We start from the raw sequence: 19,703 nt of genomic DNA on the forward strand, positions 1-19,703 counted from the left end.
ACATGCAGTGTATTGTAATTCTTTACTACAGGTAACAGTACACATTGTACAAGTCCTCTCAAGAAGGATCATGGCAGAGTTTTAACAAGAGTTCAAAGACGATTTTAAGATAAATGACTGGACTGTTTCCATTTTTTACCATTAGACCCTTGTTTTTCATGGGAAATATGCTTTTTACTTCACTGCATTTACCTCATACAGTCAGTAGTAGAATAGTTTAATCAAAAAGCAATTAGTGTGCTACCTTTATTCTTTAAAATCATTTTGGATTCTCAAAGACACTTTACAGTTAAATGCTTTTTAAATGCACACATTAGCTTGGGTACATTGCTTTTCTCAATGCAATGAAATGGAATGGGTCATGATGTGCGTTGTTCAGAGATGTAACATCCACCGCCATCGTGAATGAAAAACAAAGAGTTGACTCACATTTTAAAGAAAAAGATTAACATCATGGCTACCATATTGTAGCTCATTCACAAACTAAAACCCATAGTGCACGATTCATGTTTGGGTTACTGAGATTGAAAAGACATGCTGCAATCTCAAATTAGGACTCAAATCTAACATTTCTTGTCCATGCAGTTTGGTGCGTAGGTGTTGAGTTGATCATCTGAGTTTCAAGGCCTGTTTGTAATGCTAAAGCTAGCATTGCCCAAGATGTAGAGGTCATTCACTCTGCTACTAGAACCAAACCGCCCACACCATGACAAACACAGGACTCAAAGAAATCTATCTGAACCCATGAACCAAGGATTCTGGAGTTCTATTTGGTATTTATCTATTAATATGTGTTTTATTAGATTTGTCTTATCAATAGTATGTAGTCAAATACCAAAAAAGAAGCATGTCTAATGAATGAGAAACCAATATGTGACAGTGGTGGAAATACGTGTTGAGCAGTAGGGGATATTTGAAAACAAACTGCATTATTGGCACCGCTTTGGAAAATTGTACTCCTTTCAAGTCATCAACACAGCTTCTGCTGTGTCAGAGTGGTGGACAAAGACTACCTGGAAAGTCATGTTGCATCAGTCCTGCCCTCTTGTGGTTAAAACCATGAGTAAAGAGGTCATGACAGAAGTCAGACTAAGATAATGTTATTTATTTGAAGCTATAATGTGACTGCACATACTGCACTAGAAAATATTTTTAAAATCGTGCAAGAATATTTTACTCTGCTTTAGACTACAGTCAGCAATGGATTGCATGAGAATACTGTCAACAACCTGAAATCCCACTCTGGCTCCGGGACTGGACAAAGGCATCATTTAGCAACACAGTGTTAATGCCGCCCCCAGCTGTGAATGAGAGGCTTGGGGACAGTAAGTGCCATTTGCCACACCACGGGGATCCTTACATTCAATTTCCCCTAAAACACATGCAAAACACATCACCTTGTCCCTTTGTAAAAAATAAACACACACCTGCTAAGCTATTTTAACACACATTTTTGAAGAGATCAGCACACTGATCTCCACACAAAAGGAAGAAAAAAGAGTTAGAGGAGGACTGAGACAAAACTGTAAACCTGGATCACTGAAGGGCTTCGTTTTGGCTTAGAGCCCATTTAAACCATTGTACGCTGATTCTGTTGTATACATACATACATACAGACACACTTGTTTTGCCCTTCAGGAAACAAAATCTGATGGAAAGTGGTATTTGAGTAATTGTATAGATATCCTCTACTGCTGAAGATGTAAACTGATTGATGCTTTCATGTGCAGTGCAAAATATAAAGCACATATAACTAGACACATGAAGGACCCAGTCAGCTGGAAAAAATATATGAGGATAGCACGAACACAAAAATGCACACAAAATAGTACATGGAAAGCATTTAATCTAAGGTTTTTGTTGTCTTTCCACATTAGTAAGACATACCTCTTTATTTTAATGCATTAACATTGGCAAATCAATAAAAATCAATTCAATATATCTTTCATGTTGTCTTTTCTCTCTAGTCCTGTTGAATCAAAGCCTTTGACATTAAATTCTTAAAGGAAACAAAATCCACTTTTGTTCAAATTTTAATTTCCCCATTATCTACGTTATATTACAAGAGTACTGAGCATGTTGATGAAGTAGGATCTTACGAGGACGCCTGAACGCCTCATGCGGCTCAGCCAGTCAGAGCCACGTTTCAAATGTCAACAGGAAACGGGGGAAGCGTCCTTGGAGACGTTGTTAGCGCTGTAACTTTCTCATCTTCCTCATCTTCCTCATCTTCCTCCCCTCCGCGTCCACAGTGTCTGCGGTAAACTACTGGCAGCGAAGCGATATTTCCGCAGAGGCTAATGAGAAAACGATTAAAAGTTTGGAAGGTAAATGACTCATCACCAATGAGCTGTTCTCCAGCTACTCAACGTTAGCTGGCTGAGCTAACGTTGAAGTCAGCTGAGGTGCTAACGTTAGCTTAACTTAGCTTAGCTCGTCTGTTTCCTATGTGTCCCAAGCATTACTGTGATTAAAACGATTTCACGTCGATATTTAGTGTTGTCGACATGTTAGCATTGCCTTAGGGTGCACAGTTTCTCCCAGGCTGAAACATGTGCTCTGTAATACACCCTCGCTTTTCTTTGTCCAACAATATAACGTTAGCTAGATTCAAGAAGTGGATTTGTTAATCTTATTAGCTGAGCTTAATGTCAAGATACAGTCTTCAGTTTTCTCCCAGAAGGGAGGTGTTCTGCACAGCAGAGGACAGAGCTGAGGCTGGGGTAGTGGTCTGCCACAGTGTTATAAGCAGTATATTGAGTTCTTGTGCCAGTCATCCTCTTTTATATGTCCCCTGTCTCTGCAGTTACCATGACTGCAGCTGCTCTCATAGGAGACCAGCTGATCCTTGAAGAGGACTATGATGAGACCTATATACCCTCTGAACAAGGTACACAGGGGTGAGGTTAATAACCTGGGTATGGTAGTGGCAAGGGCATTTCTAAATAAAAGTGTATAAACTGTCGACACTGATCTGTTGATCATTGATGATATATAATAAAGAATCCCTCCTGATAGCAGCAGTATGGAAAACCTGCACTGTTGATGTTGTTTTATATACACTCTTTATTTATTCAGTATCAACAGTGGTGTAGTGTTGTGTGGAGAAGTAGGTATACTCTAAATTTTTCTTATTTTAAGACGATCCATCCAGCAAAGGATAAATGCTCAGTGACATGTAAGACTACTCTTGCATACTCTGGCTCACCTGAAAATGGGCCAGTAGTATCTGTACATTGTCACTTAACTGACTTCAGGGATTAAGGATCTTTATGAAATGAACATTAGTCACAGAAGTGCAGGTTTTCCTATGAATACTGGCCCACATCCGGGTGAGAGAACTACATAATTATGCATTTCAAGCAAAATATTCCTGATAACTTACTCCATCCACTCATGACAATTATGTCATGCCTTCACCATCCTAGGAAAAAAAATGTTAATTTCATAGGACACTACTGAATGGGATTTAGAAGTAGTAATACCCAAGCATGACTGAAAAATAACAGGGAATGAGAGGAATACTCCGTATACCTGCACTACACCACTGAGTGCCAATAGAAAGATAAATATCATTATTGTATCATGTTGTGTTTTGCATGTGCCTTACTTTGCCTTGATGAGCTGTTACAGTCTACCAGATGCTGTGTAATGTGATATTGTTGCATTCAGCTTGTCTCATATCACTCTTTCACTCATCAGAGTTTCAAGAGTACGCAAGAGAAATTGGCATTGATCCCGACAATGAGCCGGAGCTCCTGTGGCTGGCCAGGGAAGGCATTGTTGCCCCTCTGCCTCCCGAGTGGAAGCCTTGGTAAGTAAGGGAAGAGAAGCTGGGGAGCGGAGCCTCAGCGGCATGGCCATCCACAGTAAACAATCTGAAACAGATATCATTTTATCGTATTATGGAATCAAATTTAAATGGTGTGAACGCTGTGTTGTTACAGTCTTGCTCAGGGTTTTTTATTACTCTTGATTGAAGCTGAAAGTTGTTGTGAGCAGTCTTTGTGATTTCTAGTGAAGCACCAAAGATACTGTCCCAGCAGCAGCAGTTTGATCTACGTGAGTTTGATGAGATCAAGGGTGAAGGTCTGTTCTTGACACCTGAAGGTGGAGGTGTCAGCTGCAGTGAAATTGTCTAAATAATGCCTCTTACATTACAACACACTGCTAACATGGCAAAACCAGGCAGATGCTATCAATATAAGGTATAGTTTGTGTAGTTTTGATAAAGCAACCAACAACACTTGCTACTTGCTGTCAACTAAGTAATCAGCTTTAATCTTTAATGGCCCAACAGATCTTTAAGATCTTTAAGATCTTTAAGGGTGAAATTGACTCAAATTTAGTTTCAGGTGGCAACACAACCTCTGGTGATTTCTTTCTGTTCACCTACCCGTTCACCCATCATCTCCCCCTTCCCTTTCCTGGGCCTTTTTGGAGGTGCTGAAGTGACCCCCCTCCTCTCCCCCCTCCTCCTCCCCCGCAGCCAGGATGTGACGGGAGACATTTACTATTTCAACTTCTCCTCGGGCCAGTCCACCTGGGATCACCCCTGCGATGAGCACTACCGCCGCCTGGTGGCTCAGGAGCGTGAACGCGCCCAGCTCACAGCCGCCGCAGGAGGCCCGGGGGCAAAGAAGGACAAAGACATCAAGAAGAAGAAAAAAAAGAAGGAGAAAAAAGAGAAGACAAAGAAGGAGCCACTGAAGACTCCTGGAGTGAGTGGCTGTGTTTTTTAACTAGCTTTACATCACTAAATGCTTCATTCTGTATTACTGCGGCAACTAACTTACTCGATCACTGCAGCGCCATTAGTGAGTGTATTAGCAGAGAGGTAACAATGGGTATGCATGAAAAGTAAAATGGAATAAAGTATGTATATATGGCTCTTGAAAGAATTTCAGGTTTACATATTTATCATAAACCTATTGCAAAATTTCCAGGATGTCATCACAATAACACTCCAGCCTCTATTTTCCCAAATTGAAGCCCAAAGTACAAACTGTGGGCGCAAGTGCATGGTGCAATCTGGAATACCTCATAAACAAACAATTCATTATTCATTCATTCATTCATTCATTAGGCTGAAAGCAACGTGATGATAAAACAAGACAGCAATCCACATTCTCTTTTTAGATCTGATGGGTTTTGTTCATTTTCCTGCAGGGATACTAAAGTGCGCCGCTGTAAGCTAATACACACAATACAGTTCTTATGTTTTCTGATTCTTGGTCTCGGTGCTTACTTCTTTGTCTGTCTCTTTTCATACAGGCACTGAGTTCAGCCTTGGGACCCCTACCATCCTCGCTGGGCAGCCTGGCTCCTCTGAGAGGTCTGGATGCCCCTGGCCTAGGCCCACTCCCCGGATCTGCCCCCGCCCTCCGGCGGTCCCTCGGCAGCTCTGGGGGACTGGAGCCCCTAAAGCCATCCCTTGGGGTAAGATTAAGTGCTGTATGAAGTACCATATGATGCATTTTGATTTTTCAGCCTCTCCCTAGCCTCTAACCCAAACCCTTACAGTATACAGTACACTTTGTTTGATTTCTTCCACTGCCAGGGCCCACGAAGCAGTGGAGCATCCAGTGTTTTGGGCAGCAGGCAGGAGGAGAGGGTGTCTCTCACTCTGCCTGGCTTTGATGATGATGATGATGACGACGAGAAAATCTCAGAAAACGAGGTAGAGTGCAACCTAAGGACAAATGAAAGAAGAAATATAACTATATCCTCTATATTCCTATCAAACCAGACATTGTCACTTTTTCAGCCGAGTCCACGCGGTTCAGACCGATTACTGAAGAACCTTCATCTGGACCTGGATGCCCTTGGAGGAGGCCTACAGTATGAGGTAGACAGGATCAAATACATCTCATAATAAGAGAACACAAGAACACTTCCTTGTATAGAAACAACATTGTTGATTTTGTAGATTTTGATTCACTTTGATTCTATATTAATTCCAGCAGGGTGCAAGTAGAAATGTTTTCTGTTGTAAAGTGTGTGTGTCTGTGTGTGTGTGTGTGCACTCTAGGACAGTGAGGCCAGTGGTGGAGCTCCAGCTGAGGAGAGGACAGAGCCAGAGTTGCAGGACTTGGCCCTATCTGGAGACCACAGCCCTGAACCACCGTCCCAACAGGTAAAAACCCACACTGACACACACACACACACACACACACACACACTGTCCACTTTTTCAGAGGCTCCCAGCTTTGTTTTCGTCTTTCTTGCTCGCTCTGCCATTTCTGTGTTCTGTATGTAACACCTGCGTGCCATATACTTTGAATGGCCATTGTGTGTTCTCACAGTGACTCATTACTTGATTAAACATTTTTTTTACAAATGGCATGAGTGGACAGGAATTTTAGAAGCACAGGCCATGTAGTATATTCATGATTATGAAGGTTAACATTTCTGCTGTAGTATTTTGTACAAGACCAGAGTATATTGTGAATAAAAGGGGTCTCAAGTACCTTTCCCTCTGGTAAAAATGCAGCCTTTGATAACGTTGAATTGTATTTTCAGGATCAGTTAATGATAAGAACGTAATAATATGGGATATAGATTCTAATGCATGTACATATATTTTTAAGTTTGGAGCAATTGTTTACATATGTCTACACATTATGAGTGTGTCACTACCATAGTGGACTTGTCTACTGTAACTGATTCTAAACCATCTCTTATTCCTTCTCTTTCTCTCGCGTGACCTCTTTGACCTTTAAACCCGTGACCTTTGCACCGTGACCCGGGATGTGTTCATGTAGCTGCTGTGCTGCTGGGATATGTCCTATGGGCACGGCTGCTACTGTGTCTTCCTCTTTGTCCTGCTGTCCTCCTACTGTCACTGTTACTGCTTTGCTGTCTGAAACTATACATCAGGAGCATGCGTCATCACCATAACAACAATCAATACTATAATTTCCCTCTGATTTATGTATTTATCTCTACTGGGATAGACCAGCACCACTTCCCAGCACTGCCATTAGATTCTGTCATAATTGATCAATCTTACACATTTTTTACATTAACTATTAATGAAAGCTGGCAGTGCATTGATACTTTGTCTTAAAATTACACAATGATTTTGCATATAGATCCAGTGATTTCCTTAGACCTTTCTTTAGAGGAGAAATGCTAAAACAAGGAAGTCTTATCAAACAAAACTGCTCCTGCTTGTGTGCCTGTGTTTGAATGCGAAAGAGACCCGGAACAAGAACATCTGTATATTTGTATATGCATGTGTTTATTTGTCTTTTACTTTTCATGTGTTGGTTGTCATGACTCATTTTGTCCCTGCAAAATGCACGATCCGTCAGTTTTGCATGCAGTTGTGTCAAGATCATCATTCCCCCCCGCCCCCCCCACCATCTTTCAGTGGGGGGTTAAAATCTTTTTGCCTCCTTCCCTCACCTGCCGTCCTCCATCCTTTCTCTCCCTTGTGTCTCTGCACGCCTTCGTCTGTGCCTCTTTTGGGGATGGATGGACTGTTCTTCCTATTCTCCTCCACCAAGGACTCTCAGAGGGGCCGCCACCTCCACCTGTCCTCTCTGGCGGGCAGCAGAAACCATGTCAGTGTGGAGGGGGCAGGTCCTGTCAGCCCTGTGTCTGAACGTTCTGCTCCACAGGAAGTAGCAGAGGAGTTAAATGAGCAGGTGGAGGAAGAAGAGGGGGAGGAGGATGCAGGAGAGTTGAAAGATCAGGATGTTCAGAAAGAGAAGGGAGAGGACGAAGGAGGAGGGCAGCCAGAGGAGTTAAATGAGGTGATGGAAGAGGAGGAGGAAGAGGAGGATGCAGAAGAGTTGGAAGACGACGATCTTGATAGCGGGAAGAGAGAGAAGGAAGGAGGAGGAGAAGCAGAGGAGGGAGGGACAGAGGAGAAAGGAGAGGTAGGAAATGAGCTGGAAGATGGAGAGGCACACGATGAGGAAGCAGATGAGAGAGAAAGCAAAGAAGTAGGGGATGGGTCTGTAGAAAGCAAGAAAAAAGAGGAGGAGGTAGAGAGCGATGAGATAGAGGAGGAATGCTGTGAAGGTGAGGATGAAGAGAAAGACGATGGGGATGGTGGAGTGTCAGAAAACATGAAAAGCAGTGAGAAGCAGGAGAGCAATGAAGGAGGGGAAAATGGCAGCAAGAAGGAAGTAGAAAGTTGCATTGAAAGGCAGCATGATGAGAGCAAAGCCGGAGAAGAGAACATAGAGAGCGATGAGGCTGTGGAGAGTTTAACAAAGGAGAAGGAAGAGGTGGAGGAAGACGAAGAAAAACAGGAGTTGGAGGAAGATAGCGAGGAAGTTGTGGAGAAGTGCTTCGAAAGTGATAAAGATGGAGGGAGTGAGGAGGAGGACAAAAACGACAAAGAGGGAGATGAGCTCGAGATAAGTGTAGATGACGAAGAAGGGCAGGTTGAGAGTCAGGGAGAGGAGGTGGAGATGGATAGTGAAAGAGAGCAAGAGGAGGAGGGCGGCGAGAGCGATGAGGCTTTGGAGAGATGCTCCCTGAGCCAGAGGAGGCTGACGGAGAGTGACGAGGAGGTGATAGAGAGGTGTGTACAGAGTGAAGGAGGAGAAACGGAGGGAGAGGGACTGGAGGTAGATGAGGAATCAGACGCCCAAAAGCCCCACACTGCGCCAGAGAGTGAGGAGGAAGCCGTCAAGGTTTTTGAGACTGGGACGGCTCAAGTCCGGCCAGCCGAGCTAGGCGACAAGACGATCCCGAGCGACCTTAAAACGCTTGACCAAAAGAGAAAGACTCTTGCTGCTGGCAAGATGAAGAATGTGACAAAAAAATGCCCCCTTCCCGCAGAGGTAGGGTTCGGTGTTGCCTCTGTGCGTGCTCATCCCCCCCCCACCCCCTGTATTCACTACCTGACCCCAACCTGATCTCTGCATGTAGCTCCCAGAATCCAACTCCTCTGCCTTAGGGGCTGTCTTATCCTCTGTGATTCCCAGCCTGGAATATCAGTCGGACAGAGGACAATCCATTTAAGCCCCTGAGGACTGGATTGGATAGCGCTGATCCCTTTTCCCATTAAAAGCGCAGTTTTTGGTAGTCTATCCGCTGTTACACTGGCAGTTGATTGGACCAAACATCGTATCCCCCCCCCTTTTCAGTGTCTGCTTGCTTCAATTACAGATTGCTTGGCTGTCTGACTTTACAGTACACTCACCAGCTCAGCTCGCCGGTTGCTTCGTTGTGTTTGCCTGTACGCTCTGCTTTTGCTCTCCCCTGTGTGGGTGTTCCTGTGTGTCTTTGGAAAAGATGGCACGCTTCCGTGTTTAGTGTTGCTTTTGCAGTTTTTTTTTTGTGTACACGTGCATGTGTGTGTGTTCATTCAGAACTGTTACCTCGTCACTGAGTCAGTGTGTCCGGTGTGTGTGTTGTTGCAGGAGTCTGAGGCCAGTAAGAATGTTGAGGAGGCTTCATCCTCCATAGACGTCAAGGTACTCTGACCACGCGGTGTGACGCCCATCCACCACCATTCATTCATTCATTCATTCAGCAGATTTGTCAGCCTGTTTTGTAATGGTTCTGGTTTTGTATCCTGAAGCTGTCGGAGAAGGTTCTGGACATCAACGACCTGTCTGGCACTGTTAGTCCACTGGAGAAAGACGGCAAAGAGGAAACAAAAGAAGAGGATGATGAGGAGGAGGCAAATAAAATGAGGGCAGAGTCTGCCAAAAGGTTTGTTGTTGTCTTGCTTGAATAGTGTCTTACACATATTGTTTTTTTGTCACAGTGAGTTCAGCTGTGATATTGTCACTTGTGAAAATCCTCAGGAGCCAAATATTTCTTTGTGAGAGTCCCAACTATTACATTTATTGTGTGCAATCATTAAGCCATAATATTAGTAATTGTAACAACTTCCTCTCTCTTCAGGCATTTACAAGCTGCTGGCAAAGACAACCCTTCAGCTCCCAAAGTTGACCGACTCGTCCTCCACCAGTCCAGCCCTTCACCCCCCCTCTCAAGCCCGTCCCACTCAGAGCAAAGTGCCGGGCTCCGACTAAAAGCCGAAGGCCTCAGCACGTCTCTGGGGCTACAAAGGCCTGAAACCTCCAGAGGTCGGCTGGTCCGCACTCCCAACACCCAACTCGGAGACACTGATCCCCCTTTACAAAACCAAGAGAGCCCACTGAAGGAAGAGGCGAGCTGGAGAATCCAGAAAGAGGAGGAGGATGATGAGGAGGAGGAGGAAGAGGAGAGGAGGAGGAAAGCGAGGAAAGAGGAGAGGGAGAGGGAGTGGAGGAAGGCTGAACGAGAGGTAGATGAGGACAGGGAGCGTTTGATGAAGGAGAAGGAGAAGAGAATGCGTCTCCTCCAGGAGGAGCTGAGGCAAGAGGAGGAGGAAGAGGAGAGGAAGCTGAAGGAGGAGAGCGAGGAGAGACTGAGGTAGCCATGGAGAGTGTAACACCAAACCTTTACTGCCTTATTACATTATAGCACCCTAGCAAGTCACAGAAGTCCTTTAAACTATGGTTGCACAATAATTCAAAATATTATTGAAAATCACAATATGGCCAAGTCCAATATGCAAATCACACAAGCCCTACTTACAACTCAGGATACTTCTACTTATCCAACCGTGTCCCAATGTATTAGCAAAAAACAATTATGATTGACACATTTTGAGCTGATAAAAATCCTTGGGCTAAGACCCTAACCCTACACACCTACACACCTACACTTGACTAAAAACCTTACTGTCAGAGCAATTTCCTAATTCATAAATGCATGTGTGCGTCTCCCCAGGACACTGCGGCAGAGTCTCCTGTCTAAGAGGAGAGAGGAGGAGGCCAGGCTGAAGGAGGAGTCTGACAGGAGGCTGGAGGAACTCAGAGAGTCTGCCAAGGGGGAGAGGATGAAGCAGCAACACAAACTCAGGTCATACACACACGTTAAGACATAACACACAGGCTACATCTGCCACACTACCCATGTATAAGTGCCATATTATTACTCACTTATTGTGTACTAGGACATAAAAACATTTGGGAACTCCTGCTTTATAGAATATGACCCTTGCAATTCCCCAAAATGACACTGATGTGTGTGTGTCCTGTGCTCAGGGAGGAGAGTGAAGTCATGCTGAAGGAGTTACACATCACTCTAGAAGAAGAACGAGTGGCGGAGCGCGACAGATTGGAGGACCTGAAGAGGCAGGACATTGAGCGTCTGAAGGCAGAGTCAGAAGAGGAGCTCCAAGCAGAGAAGAGGAGACTCAAGGGAGAGAGGGAGGAGAAGCTGAACTCTCTGAAACAGGAGGTGAGTGCCTCTAATTTTTTTATTTCAGTATCGATTTATCCATCATTCAATTTTTGGTGTTTTTTTGTTCGTAGGTACGCCAACGTAATCCTTGGGGGCAAATGTGACCAAGTGTGTCCACTAAAAGTGCTTGTTTTTGCCACTGTCAGGCACAGATTGTTATTTTAAGTGTCAAATAGCGACATTATGGAAAGGATCCCTACAGAGATAGACCTTTTTGTTAAAGATTTAGATCCTTTTTGTGTAATGAGAAACAGCCTCTGTTCAAAACCACCAGACTTAGAAACAGTAATTTTACCTTGCAGAGCACAGGAGATGCTGGTCTGGATCGGTTTGCTTTTTTTGTGATTATATTACTCATTTTGAGTGTTCTAGTTTTACTACAGTGCTGCACTTAGTGTAATTGATAAGAGCTATTTATAAAGGCATATTTGAGTTGGTGGAACTGTGAACAATATAAATATATATATATATATAATATAAATTATTTTGTGAAAAAGAACTTGGCTATTTTTGGTCTTAATGCATTGCAGAGCTATCCAGTTGTCAAGCTGATCCATTGGATAGATTTGAATAACTTTAAAGGGGCACTGTGCAACTGTATCTAGGAATATACAGGCATCAGATTAGGACTCAGTATCGGCCGATACTCAATGTTAAATAACTTGATCGGGACATCCCTAAATTTTGTTCACGCACCTGGCATGACTCGTCTTGAGAATGCTTTTCTGTACGACTAATGACGCACATCTCCGAACAAACTGAAGCTAAACACAAATACTAGGATAGCAAAGAGCTTGACAAACATCGGTTCGAAAATCAATATAATTTAAGTTTAATAAATAGCTACATTCAAATAGAGCCAGTGTTATTAAGCGATCCAAACAAATGATTTATAGAGCTTCTTGACTGGCACTGGATGTTTCATATGTAGGGGAAAGATCAGCCTGAAGCCATTTTTGTCTGTGGTTACGTGTTGTGTTACACAAGTTGTAGTGACTCACCCTTCTGTCACCCTCTTCAGTACAGCTCTAGTTTCAGTTATTAGCAAACAGCAGGAGCAAGAATCCTGATGGTGCTATCAAATGCTTTACCGACATATTTTGTATCACAAATCAATAGAAATATGCTTTTTACACTTATTTTTGGAAGGAAAATGTTGGTGCTACTGTTTAGTCGAGTACGATAGGGCAGCCATATTCTTCCAGTTTTTAAAGAAAGCCATTAATGGGATATGAACTCTAAACAGTAAGACTCTTAATATTTAAAACTGTCAAATGATCTGTGCAGTAGATTACCATGTTGTGTTAATGTTACAGATTTATGTTACACCAGACACATTTAGAAACACCAGAAGATCCAAAAGTTTGTGTTTGCTGTGGTACATGGTGGTATTGGACTTGAGGGACCCCAGATTAATGATCTCTCTATATGTGTGTCTATCTCTGTGTTTGCACTGTTTTGTCTGAATAAAGGTCAAAATCACAGAGAGGAGGAGGGAGCTCATGAGTCCACGACCTGAACAGCAACTGGCAGAGTACCACCGAGAGGTCAGAGGACACACACACACACACACACACACACACACACACACACACACACACACACACACAAAGATTCCGTACATCATTTCATCATCATGTGTATTTCATTAAATATTCACTGGAATATGACTTTTTTGTGCTGTGTACTAACCTTCCCTGTCACTGTCAAGCTGGCTGATGTTCTCCAGGAAGTGCGGGAGGAAGTGCAGCGTGATCACGAGAGGAAGCTGGATCAGCTGAGGGAGGACCACAGGAGAGAGATGAACAGCATCCGAGAGAAATACCTGGATGAGGTCAGAGAGTGTTTACATTTTATATTCAGCTGATGCATGCCCTCACCCTGTATGGCTTGCAATAATGGAAACAGTAAAATATGTTTATGTGAGTGTGCTGTATTTTTGTTTCTAGCAGGCATCGATAAAGAACTTCTGGTGCAAAATTATATTATGTTTGTGTGTTCCAGGAGACTGCTCAGAGGGAGCGCTTGCTTTCCACTCTGCAGGAGGACAGAGAGCGTCTCCAGGCCTCACATGCTGTCCAACTGGAGAAACTCCGCCTGCAGCTTGACACACAGATACAAAAGACACAGCTGACACACTCACGCAAGGTGAGACCAGACAGACACACACATTTACTAACGATGCAGCGCTGAACACGTGGTGCCATTGTAAGCTGATGGCTCGCAGGGCATCCTTTCCACCTGCTATCGCTGTTTGTTATATGCTGTTTGTTTGAAATCTGGGGTTTTAATGTAAAACATGTCTCCATTATTTGGACTGAAACTAAAGGGAAGCCTTTTCTAAAATAATAAGTACTTTATTCCAGACAACACATTTGTCTTATTTCTTCTTTTAGGAGTCAGAACTGCAGGATCTGGCAGATCAGTTGGAGCTGAGAGCCAGAGAGCTGAAGAGCCAGGAGGCCATGCTGCAGACCAAGGTCTTCTATCGCATACCTCATGTATTAATCACTATTACACTAACTTAAACCACATGAACTTATGGTTTCTGTCCCTTATCAGGCAGCAGATCTGAAGAGGAGGAGGAAGAAGCTTGGGGAGGAAGAGGACGACGTGGAGAGACAGATAGAGGTGGGATACAATTATGAAAAGAGAGGTTATATGTACTCACGTCTACCTATCAACCCCTGATTTTTCTACCTATGTGTGTGTCTGTGTCCAGGCGTTACCCCGGCTGATCCACGAGAGAGACCAGTTGAAAGAGGAGCTGGAGAGGATGAGAGAGGAGAAACATCAAGCCAGAGAACTCATCCAGAGAGCGAGGGAGGAGAGGAGTGAGGCCAAAGAGGAGCAGGAGAGGTTGAGGGAGGAGAGAGACAGAGCTAGGGAAGAGAGCAGGAGGCTCAGGGAGGACAAGGAACGACTGGAGAGCAAGGTGGCGCTGCTGCAGGAGAGATGCAACCATCTCAGTCGCAGAGCCAGGTATAGTTTCCTGCACAGGAAGTCCACTCATCCTGTGTTTTTACTTCAGCTTCAGCCAATGGGATTATTTAACTGGGGAGAATGCTAGGATTTCCACTGTTCATGGTTTGTTTTGGCAAGTTTGTTGTCATTTTAAAGTGTCTTATTATGTGCAATCAGTGACATGGAACAAGGCGAAGGAGTGAGCTGCACCCCCAGACCAGAACCTAAACAGGACAAAAAGAATGCAGAGAAAGCAGAGGTGGCGGCGCCCTCAAGTGACAGAAGAGACTCATTGCTACATCTGGAAGACCTGGAGGACCCGCCACTCTCCCCTGTACCTGACAGCCACAGCAGCATGGAAGAGTAAAGAGAGAGACACAGAAAACAGAGAATAAATGTGTGGTTATAAAAACACAATTCTGGCTATGTGGTATTAACAGGTTACAGGATACAGATGTCAGTTTTAGGCCTACGAAGTTGTCAGTTCGTACTGGTGTTTGATGGGTTACTGAAAGCTGATACAAATACTGTATTAATAGCTGATGTGCCAATCTTCAATATTTATACATGTAATTTTAGTGCCACAAAAATATGATAATAATCCATTTTGTTTTACTTTTCAAGATATTAAAAGACACTTAACATCTTCACTTACAAGTTAGATGAATGAAACACAGTAAAGTGACAAAATAGCACAGGGATGTAAACCAATCATTTAAAGCAGTTTTGAGTAACTTCTTAGATATAGCAAGTTTGGTGTGTTTAGAGAGCGTGTTACAGAGGGGTGGCTTTGGATGGCTGGATGGACAAGGGGTTAGCATCAGAGGGAGGAACAAAGGCTGCGGACGGTAGAGTGGTGGTGGAGGGGGCCTGATAGAGGAGTTTTTGAGTGAAGAGAAGGAGTGTGTATTGAATCCGCTGTGTAAAAAAATTAGGTTGCGTGCTACAGATCTGTTGATGGTATGTGGTTTTGGTGAGAGATCTGGGAGCAATCATAATCATATATGATATGTCACAGTATTTTTTGAGTAAAGTTGGCTTCTATCCATGATTTAAGTTCAGCTAGGGAGTTGGTCAGGGAGGAGGGAGTTGCAGTAGAGATGTAGAGCTGGACCTGCCAATGGATGATGTTACCAAGGAGCTTGCAAGGGAGCATGTAGAGAATAAACAAGAGAGGACCAAGCACTGAACCCTGTGGGACGCCTTGAGATTCATGTAACTTTAGCTTAAAGACAGTTGATAGCAGGGCTAACACTGCTGGCTTGCAAAAAAAACCAAAAAACAATAATAAGAATTGGTTTATTGTTGGTTCATCAGAACGTTAATTGTTTAGAAGAGCTGGGCACAAGTGTGTATTTAACCTCAGCCCTAATCCCCACACTTCTATGTGTCCAGGTTCAGACGCTACATCTCCTCACATGGCGCATCCATCCAAAAAACCAAACTCTTCCTGGAGAGGGAGACCAGCAGGCTGATGGAGAGACAGGCAGCTCTGCAGGCAGCCCAGACCGTCTCCTCACAGAACTCCAACCAGGAAGGAGGGGTAACTGAAGAGATGATAAGAAACCTACAGCAGGTAGGGAGGAGTGTGACCCACCTGAATAATAAATGACTGGTGAGACAGGGTTGATTTAAAACAAGTGTTAAGTGCTGGCTGCTTACTTTCCCCTTATTGTGTCAGGAGGCCAGAAATGTTGTGGAGCTGCAGCGGACGGTTCAGAGAGGAAACACTCTCCTCTGGAGGAAAGAGGAGCAACTCCAGCAGTTGGAGAGCTCTATAGCTGAAGAGGTCAGCACAAAACATCAGTCATCACGTAGTCTTAATGTACACTCAGTTAAAGTAATACTTCACCTTGGTTAAGCGCTTTTATATTTTCACTGCAAACTTCATGGAGTTAACAAGCACATTTAGTCATAGCTGTAAAATTCAGGGTGGTGGTGATAATTTATACATAAAACATGGAGACACAAAAATGAGGAAAGTATAATGCATTTGTGATTTCCTTCTGCCTCATTTATCAATCTTTCATATTTAATTTCCTTGCTCTCTCTGTGTTCATGTGAATACTTTTTTCTGCTGGTAATCTGTATTATATTAATCCTGGATGATAGAGTTAGCTTTAAATGAAATGATAAAATGAGTTTGTTGTTTATTAACAAAATGACTTGTTGCTGACACGTTGTCTTTCAAAGCTAAAGCAACTTACATTTTCTATATAAAATGGGCATATAAACATGTTAATTTTGTGTTCCTCATTGGTTTGTATTCACTTTTATGTTCACTTTTCCCAACTTTTCTAAAGATAAATCAAGTCAACAGGTTATACTATACATACCGACAAATCATAGCTGTTATTAACTGCAGTTTGTCCTGTTGCTTTCTATTTTAGCCGCTGTTTGAGGGTCTGTCTCGGCTGGCAGGAGAAAGGAAGGTGACCTTTGATGTGACCGAATCTGACCTCAGCAGCACTGCGGACCCACCGGATGGGACAGGTAACACTTGCTCATGGTTTTATCAAAGAACCTGACATATATAGGGATGGGGATCGAGAACCGGTTCCAGTTGAGAACTGGTTCCAAATTGTCTGATCCATTGGAATCGTATGCCATGTGGCTTATCAATTCCTTTCATCAATGCCGGCAGTTGCGCATTGCAAAACCATGATGTCACAGTCATCCGTAAAGTATGGCCTCATTTCATGAAGACACTCAACCTACTATAACCCTACTATTTTTCTACACTGTGTTCCAACTCAAAGATAGTAAAATAGTTGCATTGACACTGAAAACCTGTGTAGGCCTTTTTTCCACACAGAAAATTGATTAGGAATCAAGGAGTTGACAAAGAATCAGGCAAAATCTATAACAGTATTGGTATGAATAAAACCTTGTGAATTCAAATAGACATCTACTGTTATTATTGCTATATTGCTGATATTTCAAACACTACTCGAAGATTATTATACTTTTCCAGCTACACTGAAGTTGTGTTCCTCTCTTTCTCTCCATTTCTCCCTCTCTCCCTCAATAGGAGGTCATCCCACTGTTCCGGACAAAGTCCAGGAGTTAGCAGAGTCTCTGCAGCAGATCTCAGGCCAGCTCAACACGGTCCTGGGTGCCTTGGGTTCACTGGCCCAGAGGCAAAGTGCCTCATCCTATACAGCCTTCCCTCCGCCTCTGTCTCAACCTCACTCCAACCCAGCTCCGACCTCCGCCACCTCCACCTCTGCCCCAGTCATGCCCCAGATGTACACCCTGGGCCCCAGCTCCTTACCTCCACCTCCCCCGTTGAGGCTTTCAGAGCCGTCCTGGAACTGGGCGCCCCAAGGATCCTCGGCAGGCACCCCTCTCTTCAGTACCCCCGTCAGCAGTGGCCTAAGGGCCTCTGAGGACCTCTTCAACAGCCGATGGAGCCAGATATTCCCCAGTATGCAAACAGCCTTGTCATGTTGATTTAGAATGAGTAAAGCACCAATAATGGGACTTGTTGTATAGCTGTTGTTTTTTATCAGATGCTATCATTGTTGTTGGTTCTGAATTGTTGTTCTGTCCTGCAGGAGCAGCTACGAACCCAATCACCTCCAGCACCATGAGGCCACCCTCAGCTCACTCATACACTCCTATTAGGTAAACTGCAGCACACATTTAACCACGCTATTACTATGAATTACATATCCTTGCTGTCTTAAATGTACTTACGACAATCCCAACACGGTGTGTGTCTGTGTGTATCTAAGTGAACATGGTCGTAGCCTGCGGTCCATGCAGAAGTCAGTGGAGGTAGACGGCCAGAGGCTGCAGGGGCTGATTGACGGCAACAAGAGGTGGCTGGAGATGCGCAAGAAAGACACCAACATGTATCCTTCTATCACACACACTCATCCACTCACACTAACACACGTAAATGTCAGTATCGTGTTGAAGCTACATAAAGCCCACACAATCCATAGACGATGACAGTGATTGGTTTTCAAGGTTATCTCAGTGTTCTTGTTATAGCCAGACATGCCAGTATGCTGCATGTTTATACCGTTACAAGTCTGTGACTATAGAGCAGTAATCTCCTCTTGTGGTAAAAAAAAAATCTATCCCACCACATTTACAGTTCTCCCTCATGCCTATAAGTGAATGAGACGGGCATGTCCAAAGCAGGTGTGCAACATCAGTCAAGCAATTGAGAGGATTGTTGTTAGGTAGCTGGAATAGTAGAAAGCCTTATATGCTGTACCTTTTTACACTTACATTTTTATTATGTAATTTACATTGTTATTCATTGTTGTTTTCAGTTGTTTTTTTGACTTGTCTGATTACCTTTTACTTCTTCACATTATCGCCATCTATTGTCTAAAGCACACCATTATTTGTCTGTTTTATTTACTGTTTTATGAACACAGCTGTTGTCTTTAACTCTGCCCACCAGACCTCTGTTCACTCGCTATCAGGCTCCTTCAACCAAGAGCAGCCTGGTCCAGCTGGGCCTGGACGATAACAACCAGATCAGAGTCTATCATTACTGAGGACATGAACGCAAAGTTCCTGCTGTACCGTGACTATCACTGAGGACTTTGGAGCATTAATGGCTGTGACAGGGCCTCACGTCAGAGTCCCGTGCCGTCTTTGATCCATTCCTTTTTTAAACTTTGGGTGCAAGGGTTTTCAGGCAAAGTCCGACCTCCTCAGCACTGATAGGAGCTTTGACATGGCAATTCAGGGAATAACATGTCACAGAGGGCTGAGGACTTTTATCCTCCAACATAAGATATGGTTGTGAGCAACAGGAGACTTCATAAAGCACTTCAGTGTCACGTTTACAGATTATAGCTGTGCCACACTTGCGCCAAACTGTTTTTGAAATGGTTTACTTTGATGGGAAATGGTTGCTTCTTACAGGGTGTAGTCAAGACAATCACAGAGAAGTACGTGAAGGTTTATTTCCTGTACTTTCTTTTAGTGAAAGCTTCCCAGGCATCCAACTGATCATCATGTTGTGAACCCATTTACTGCTGCAGGCAGGACATACCACTACAGCACTAAAAGGCAGTGCTTTACGCAGGTCAAGCTACGTTTAATGACAGGTTACATTTGTATTTATGCCACTGGTTTTATAAGTGACGTGTTTTCAACGTTTTGGTTTTAACCACTTTGTTTAGATTTTTTACATTTCAGAAACAAATCCCTGTTGGAATCTGGTGTTTTTGTAAAGGTGAAGCCAATCCACGTTGTAATTCTACATTAATTACTTTTCCATATTCCATATTACACGGCAGTAGCAGTGAACTGTTGATTAACGTGTGCCGGCAGAGAAAAAAAATATTTTGTGCATATATATTTGTGTGAATAAATATTTATTTTTCTATATTTTAATAAATGTAAATTTATATATATTCATGTATTTCTTGTGTGCTGATCCTGTTGTTTGTGCAAGTGTGTCCATACAGAGAAATATCAACACCCTCATTATCATACTGGATTTTGTT

General features: G+C 43.4%; 1 protein-coding gene across 3 annotated transcripts; it reads left to right on the forward strand.

Moving 5' to 3' along the window:
* Positions 1–2,146: 2,146 nt before the first annotated feature.
* Positions 2,147–19,610, forward strand: LOC127363077 (centrosomal protein of 164 kDa). Of its 3 annotated transcripts, none has more exons than XM_051399531.1 (28): positions 2,147–2,327; positions 2,807–2,890; positions 3,703–3,814; positions 4,490–4,721; positions 5,275–5,439; positions 5,561–5,680; positions 5,750–5,848; positions 6,032–6,136; positions 7,512–8,801; positions 9,384–9,437; positions 9,545–9,678; positions 9,874–10,386; positions 10,747–10,878; positions 11,064–11,259; positions 12,735–12,809; positions 12,974–13,096; positions 13,267–13,410; positions 13,659–13,742; positions 13,825–13,893; positions 13,985–14,244; positions 14,404–14,589; positions 15,622–15,802; positions 15,908–16,015; positions 16,617–16,719; positions 17,258–17,653; positions 17,784–17,853; positions 17,964–18,083; positions 18,647–19,610. In XM_051399531.1, the coding sequence occupies exons 2-28, from the start codon at positions 2,812–2,814 to the stop codon at positions 18,741–18,743; spliced, it is 5,247 nt and encodes a 1,748-aa protein (XP_051255491.1). In that variant the 5' UTR covers positions 2,147–2,327; positions 2,807–2,811; the 3' UTR covers positions 18,744–19,610. The 3 variants fall into 3 exon arrangements, with proteins under 3 accessions (XP_051255491.1, XP_051255492.1, XP_051255493.1); XM_051399532.1 differs by having other exon boundaries at positions 15,911–16,015; XM_051399533.1 differs by having other exon boundaries at positions 5,768–5,848.
* Positions 19,611–19,703: the final 93 nt, after the last annotated feature.

The sequence above is a fragment of the Dicentrarchus labrax genome, unplaced genomic scaffold, assembly GCF_905237075.1.
Source record: "Dicentrarchus labrax unplaced genomic scaffold, dlabrax2021, whole genome shotgun sequence".
NCBI classification, from domain to species: domain Eukaryota; kingdom Metazoa; phylum Chordata; class Actinopteri; family Moronidae; genus Dicentrarchus; species Dicentrarchus labrax.

Bases quoted from the DNA above. Each gene is read 5' to 3' on its own strand.
- LOC127363077 (XM_051399531.1), top strand. From the start codon at position 2,812: ATGACTGCAGCTGCTCTCATAGGAGACCAGCTGATCCTTGAAGAGGAC. The intron at 12,810-12,973 runs GTCAGAGGACAC...GTCACTGTCAAG, and splicing joins TGGCAGAGTACCACCGAGAG to CTGGCTGATGTTCTCCAGGA. The intron at 13,743-13,824 runs GTCTTCTATCGC...GTCCCTTATCAG, and splicing joins AGGCCATGCTGCAGACCAAG to GCAGCAGATCTGAAGAGGAG.